The sequence below is a fragment of the Palaemon carinicauda genome, chromosome 14 (genome assembly GCF_036898095.1).
Source record: "Palaemon carinicauda isolate YSFRI2023 chromosome 14, ASM3689809v2, whole genome shotgun sequence".
Classification (NCBI taxonomy): Eukaryota; Metazoa; Arthropoda; class Malacostraca; order Decapoda; family Palaemonidae; genus Palaemon; species Palaemon carinicauda.
Genome location: NC_090738.1, coordinates 14,619,760 through 14,627,259, shown reverse-complemented (window position 1 = coordinate 14,627,259; position 7,500 = coordinate 14,619,760). Strand labels below are relative to the sequence as shown.

The following is a 7,500-nucleotide window of genomic DNA, read 5'->3' as shown; positions in this document are numbered from 1 at the left end:
AGGCCGGGAGCACACTAGCGACTCTGTGGCGCCTCAAAGCCACAGCATCATGTGGCGGGGATGTGGTCTCCCATAGGTTTCCATTGTTTTCAAACACACGCCACGCCTGTGGCGGGGATGAGCGACAGAGAGCCACAGTCGCTTGGCACAGTCGCTAGTTTGCACGGCAAAACTTGAAAACCATGGAAACCTATGGGAGACCACATCCCCGCCACACGATGCTGTGGCTTTGTGGCGCCACAGAGTCGCTAGTGTGCTCCCGGCCTGAAAAGCGGATTGCTACAAGAACAAGGGAAAGCAGCCCAGTGAGGAAAGGAGATAGAAAAGTAACGAATAATGTATAAATGAGAAATATTATGAAGTATATCAAGTAACAGTGTTAATTGCATGTCATACAAAAAACTATGGATTATTGAATAACTGACAATTATTATTTCATCGCTAGTTCCTTTCTGACAATATACAATGGTTATTATCATTATTACTAAAATTTTAAAGGCATCCTTTATAGGAATGTCAGTAAATGTCCCACTAAGCTCTCGGAAAAAAAAAGAAGAGATAAATTGAGATTACTTGATGTCCGCATTATGTTGACTGCAAGCAAACACTCTCTAAGAATGAAATGGCATTGATTTCTTGAATGCAAATATGGTGGATCTTTGTCGCTTGAATTACGTATCGGCACCCTTATTTACGTTTACACTTTATGTGTTTTACAAACAAATTAATATATATGAAAATTCCATTGCGTAAAATGGAGTCGGAGTACTTTCTTGTGATTAACTATTCTCTATCTCTCTCTCTCTCTCTCTCTCTCTCTCTCTCTCTCTCTCTCTCTCTCTCTCTCTCTCTCTCTCTCTCTATCTATCTTTATATATATATATATATATATATATATATATATATATATATATATATATATACATACATGTATATATATGTATATATATATATATATATATATATATATATATATATATATATATATATATATATATATATATATATATATATAGTCAGATCAACAGTGAGTCGTGCTATGGAAAATCAAATGAAACAAAGAAATGAAGAGACACTACCGCTTCATGTACCTCCACAAAAAGTCCCACCAGCAGAACGTTAATCACCTATTCTTTCTGTGCTATTCGCCTCTAGCTACAGAAGCCATCAAAGATATCATTTCTTACTTTTCACGAAAACAAAAACAAAATCACAGTTCAAATTGTTTTTACAAACTCCCCGTATTTCTTTTGATATTTCGCGATTATCTAAATATACAAACACCTATATTTCAATATTTCTTTCTATGCTATCTAATTTCTCTTCTTTTTTTCTTTATTTTTAACAGATTATATATGAAATATTTATTTTAATATTGTTACTGTTCTTAAAATATTTAATCTTAATTGTTAATTACATCTCACGTAATTTCATTATTTCCTTTCCTCTGCTATTTACCCTGTTGGAGCCCTCGGGCTTGAAGCATCCTGATTTTCCAACTAGGGTTGTAGCTTAGCAAGTGATTATAATAATGCCGTTGTACCTATTTTAAGGGGTCGGTTGCCGTGATGCACCCTCTCCAGTGCCTTCTATCAAATGCATCCTGATTTCAATGTCATATCTCAATTATATGTATTGTCCTACCTGACATCACATGGTCATGAACCTGTACAACGAGTGTTATTGAATATGAAATTATGAGTCTTCATTAAATAGTTGAAGGCCATTCTCATGCAGCTGTTCGGAAACCGCACAAACCACGGAATTTCAACAATTGAATTGTTTATACCAGATACAGTAACATCAACATAAAAAAACGTACTCTCTTTCAGATTACTACAGAAATACTTATTAGCTATCTTTTCTTTTATATTCTTAATACATTTATAATTACATTACATATGTTTAAGTGTGTATAGGATTTTTTTCTATTCATTCGTTAACATATGCATTATTGTGCTTCAGTAAATTTTACAATAATAAACGAACACACATATATAGTCGTAAATATATATATATATATATATATATATATATATATATATATATATATATAGGTGTGCGCGCGAGTGTACATATTCCAGTGTATTCGCTTACATATATACTAATGTGCTACGTTGTAGTTTACAGTAATACATTTTAATACATCCATATATATATATATATATATATATATATATATATATATATATATATATATATATATATATATTGTGTGTGTGTTGCGTGTGCGTGCGTGCGTGTATTTCAATTAGAGATTTTACTATTTAAGCCACACGTTTTCAATAACTAGTAATATTTAAGGCACGTTTTCTTTGCTAATAAAACATTCCCTCTAAATAAGATTCAATGATTTTCAAATTTACAATCATTCATTAGAAATTAATTCTAAATCGCCAAGTGTTCCTGAAAGCAAATAGGAAACGTAGAAACGGCCGAGCTGATAGGAAAAATGACTTGAGAAAGAATGCAGTTTTTCATTTAGATTTCTATCGCATTCCTTAAATTTATAGTTAATCATATATATTAAATGTAGCATCGTTCTTAAACCCTAATTCTTTAAGACCTGGATCTTGTAATGTTTTTGCAATTATTTTCGACAATAAAAATGATCATTATTTTAATATTTACAGAGAAAGATTTAATCTTATTTCTTAAACTCTTGAACTGCTTTGCTTTCTCTTCATGTTGGTACTACTCTGTGTGAAATAATTCTCACAATAATACTTTCTTTGCAAATTCGTTTTATGATTCTACATTCCAGTGACATACCGTGACAGATACATGCAACGACAAAGAAACTAAACGTGACAACCAGCCATTAATCTCCTGTGATGCAAACCACGAAAAAGGCTCTACAGGTACGAGTGTACTAGAGAATGCATGAATGATTAATAAGCCCTCAGGATTCCCTTACTCATCTGCCATGTCTTCTCATCTGTGATCAATAGGACGCAATGAGTCGCAGCAACACCAGCAGTAGGCCATAACACCGATGAAACCAATTAGTCCCATCAACAGGTTATGTGTGTTCTCTATAACGTGAGACGTCGTGGCACGCTGCCATGTTTTTCTAACGCAACAGAGTCTTTATCTGCTCCGTGCAGAGTACAGCGCACAGACACATAGACCCAGCAGCTCTCCAGGCACCGTGCATTGGCATACGTACTTTACTTACTTATACAGTGGCAGATGCAATGCTAACTGGTGCTGTTTTTTTCTTGGCAAAGAAGAGCAGCAAAGGCTATGTCGCGATGGAATGACCGCACTCGTGATACCTTCCGGAACGAGTTAAGTTTACGGAGTTAATGCGTGTTCTCCCATGCCAAGCTGTTGACCACACCCCCTGTCGGCGACTTGGCTACACACCAAAACAAACGTCCGAAATGTCAAAAGCATATGGAATTTATGCCGCACGGGTGTACTGTCGCGTCGCCACTTCAACGGGAGAGGAAATATGACAGATTACGTGCACTGCTCAAGAAGAATGTATTCGTAGAAATCGACAGCTTCTATCTATGTTTGCAGTATGTTAACACGTGGCTGTCGGCAGTAGCCGTATGATACTTTGGTTGGCTGCTTGCGGCAGCACAGAATTGGAGGGGCTTGTTGGTGGGGTTTTGGGTGGGGGTGAGAAGGGCGATGCAAACGTAGGCTACAAAGCGGTCGATGTCGGGGGTTGTGGGGATATTTTGGGGGTGGGAGAGAAGAGGGTCCGATCGAACTGTTCGAACATCAACCGTTCTTAATTTTTGCTCGCTCGTATCATTCGAAATCTGTTTCGCTTTAAAGTCATGATTTGTAAATTATTTTATGTAATTATTACTTATCTGGTACGATTTTAAGCTAAAATACCTTTGGGGTCCTAATATCCTATATTCCTTCAAATGAATTTATGAAGAAATGAAATGTATTGTTGGGGAGCGTTATGGTAGCAACACACGTTGGCCCGGGATTCTCCCATTCGTTATAAATGAAAGGTTAGAAGTGGGGAGGGGGGTGTTAACCGTAATTTAAGACACGATGAAGGGAGACATTCTATGGGTCCTTTGAAATTATATGAAATGCAAGAATATATGGAAGTCGTGAGGCATTAGGATAAGGAAAGAAATATTTTGCAGGCATACTGAACTTATAATGAAATTGTTGACCGATCGATAAAGAGCGGATGGCACTGCCACATTTAAAGGTATTTTACTTGAATAAGAAATAGGACTTATGGTGTACTAAAAATAAGTAATCATATGGTTGAATAATGATTTTGATATTTTTTCTGTGAACGGAGTTTTTTCACTCTGGTTTTCAGTGGAAATTTGGGAAGTTGAAGATATAAAGATGTTATTCAATATGAATAGCACTAGATTTTGAATAATAATTGATAAGAAAGTAGTTTTCAACGTCCGTGTAGTAACAATGAATATGCGTTGCGTATGTCTGTGATGTGGGGGAAACGAGTGGCGCACGAGCAGCCATAACACGAGAGAGAAATAGATAAAAGAGGAAAGATTGGTAGACGATGTAAATAAACAACACTCGTTGGACTTCAACATTGAATCAATCGTGCGAGTGACAGAATTCCGTTGCCCTCTAATCTAGGAGGAAAGTCGAGTTCGGTAACACGGTTTATTGACAAGCAAATTTCAGTGCCAATGTTTCCATTTGGCGTTAGTGCAAATATATTATATATATATGTATATATATATATATATATATATATATATATATATATATATATATATATATATATATATATATTAAATACGGAATCATACAGACGTGTGTGTGTACGTGTGTATCTTGGCAGATTTCTTTACAATTCTCCAGTGGTAAAGCCACCTGTTCGTTACTTGTGAAACAACCCTAACTCGCAAGTCTCTCTCTCTCTCTCTCTCTCTCTCTCTCTCTCTCTCTCTCTCTCTCTTCATTTAATTCGAAATGTTGTTAGTCATATGAATTCACTGTGAATAGCCAAGAACATACATTAATTACCAGATTTTAGGCTTTCATCGTTTAATCAATTTAAAAGTAGACAAATCATGCTATTTGCTAAAAGAAATATTGTAAATAATTTTTCAACCTTATTAGCCCCACTGTACAGCAGCGTCGGCTGCTTGACTCAACTTTCTCCACCTTTTTCTATTCCTTACATCTTCACCCAGTTCAACCCCACCCATATCCTTCTCACCGCCCTCTGTATTATCTGCTGACGTCCCACACTACTTGTCACTGGCATGTCCTATGCTCTTCTAATTGATTCTATCTCCTCCCTTTTTATTACATGGTCATCGTATCTCTGAATAACTTCCCTTACAACATTGAAATAGATCTTTCTTATAAAAACTATAAAAAGATACTTACAGCAGCCTGTTCAACATAAAAACATTCGCTGAAAGTTTGAAATTTTGAAGTTCTCAAGCTGAGGCTGTGCAATAGTCTTATCTTTTTGTTGCACCAAAGCAGCAAGCATTTATTTCTTCGTTATCTCTCACCGGATCTATGATAGGATTGTGACGAATTCCCCTCTGAACTTGAAAGGTTTTGTTGTGCAACACCCCTATTATGCTTTGAGCCATACAGTACATTTTTTAAAGAGACTAAATTGTAAAAATATTTTTCTACCTCCTCTTAGGTAGGGCCATTCCAAATCATAATGAGTATATACTATAATGTTTATATTTGTATAAAAGAAAAAAAAAATTATTGTCAGTTCTATATCTAACATTTTCTGGCAAACACTCACACGTTTGTGTATCTTGTCTCTTTTTTTTCTGCAATTCTAACGCCACCTGTTCTTTTCGGGAGAAAATAACACTTACCCAAACAAGCTCTCTCTCTCTCTCTCTCTCTCTCTCTCTCTCTCTCTCTCTCTCTCTCTCTCTCTCTCTCTCTCTCTCTCTCTCTCTCTCTCATGTGTGATTAATGTAATTTGTTTTAGCCATACAAATATCTCATTATCTAATATTCTTAAATTTTTTCATGTAACAAATCTGAAATTTGATAAGACCTGAGTTGCGAAATAAACATTTTACTCTTTTGGTGAAAGAATAAACTTCCCTCTTTACAGCATGTTCTTTTCATTGACATGTTTTGAAATAGATATGTTTAATACGTGTTTATATAAAATTCCTATTGTAATAGATATAATTACCACCACATTCAGTTTGAATATGCTTGAAAACAGCGTCATTAGTTTAACTAGTATGAACCCAGTTGTTCAAAGTAAACAAAAACTAACGTAAAAAATTCTTTGAATTTTGTGTGGGAAAAGAGAACGTCAAGGTCTGAATGTTCAAGATAAACGTGTTTTACCATAACTTTTTTCTGAGATACACCTTTTTTTTCGGAGCGAGGTTAATTGTAAATGTGGAAATCGGATGAAAAATATCTAGGGCAAATGCTCAAAGAAATCACAGGAACTAGAAAAAGATCGTTTTAAGATAAATGGTAAAAAGGGGAATGACTCTAACTTCCCTCAATTTTCGCTGAAGCCATAAAGAGTCGTTCTTAGTAGACGGAAATGTTTATTCATTTTTATTTATTTATTTTCTGTATTTCGTAGTCAATCTTACTACTTGAACTCGATGAATAACGACTATGATTCTTCTGAATGATAAAATAGAATTTGTGCAGAATACATGAATAACGACTATGAATCTTCTGAATGATAAAATAGAATTTGTGCAGAATACAAGAAGCTTACTTGCGATGATTTATGCCTTGATTATCATGAAGAGACACTGAATATTGCATGAAGAATAAAAGAATCAGAATAAACAAATGCATAAGTGACGATGTAGGAGACGAAACCACACATGAAGCTGCATTAATTGTCTGGCTTAATGCGAGAAATGGCGCAGTTAGAGCAGACTATAGAGACTACGCTGTAATTCTCATGCATTACTGCAAGTAAGAGTTGGAACATGCGCAGTGTCACGTTCGAGGTTGTTTTTAATGTTTCTGTTTTTTGTTTATAGTAACATTTTTTGTTATTATTCGGGTGAAGGCTGTTACTCTAAAACGGGGTGACGTTCAAGAAAGCCTAATATCCAAATGTTCATTTCCAGCTTAAGAATTCAAGCATCATTCTTATTGGAGACCTTCAAGATACCTAAAATTTCATTAATGTTTAATTTTCCCTGGTGTATTTTCCATTTAATCTTGTTTTCTTAAAATGATCTCAACATATTCCATATCATCGTCATTTTTTTCTTTATTTCCATTCGTATTGATTATTATTTTTGTACCATTCTAATCAGATTACACCTAATGTATCCAAGAATATTTTGTATCGCCATTTTCTCAAAAAGATTTCCCTTAAACATAGCAAATACTTTCCATTCATAAGGATTGCCAATAGATAATGATTTAAGTTTCTAATATTTCATAATTTTTTTTTCTTCAATCCTCTTTAATACATTACTGCCTATCCTGTAAAAGTAATTAATTATTTTAATCTGAGTACGTGACCTTTCGTACCTTTTCATCTTCATACCTCTGCTG

At 34.9% G+C, this 7,500-nt stretch overlaps 1 protein-coding gene across 5 annotated transcripts in view; it reads right to left on the bottom strand.

The window, feature by feature from the left end:
* The window catches only part of l(1)G0469 (lethal (1) G0469), a 153,792-nt gene that overhangs the window by 98,758 nt on the left and 47,534 nt on the right, over positions 1-7,500 (bottom strand). The window contains exon 1 of one of the 5 annotated variants that reach the window (XM_068386835.1): positions 3,170-3,436. The exons of 2 other annotated variants lie outside the window; for them this stretch is intronic. Coding sequence is in view for 1 of the 3 variants with exons in the window: in XM_068386832.1 (XP_068242933.1) it covers positions 2,918-2,928 (11 nt within the window). In the remaining 2 variants the exon portion in view is untranslated. Of the gene's footprint in view, positions 1-2,917; positions 3,116-3,169; positions 3,437-7,500 lie in introns of those variants that run through there. 2 more of the 5 variants (XM_068386833.1, XM_068386832.1) reach the window with 2 other exon arrangements.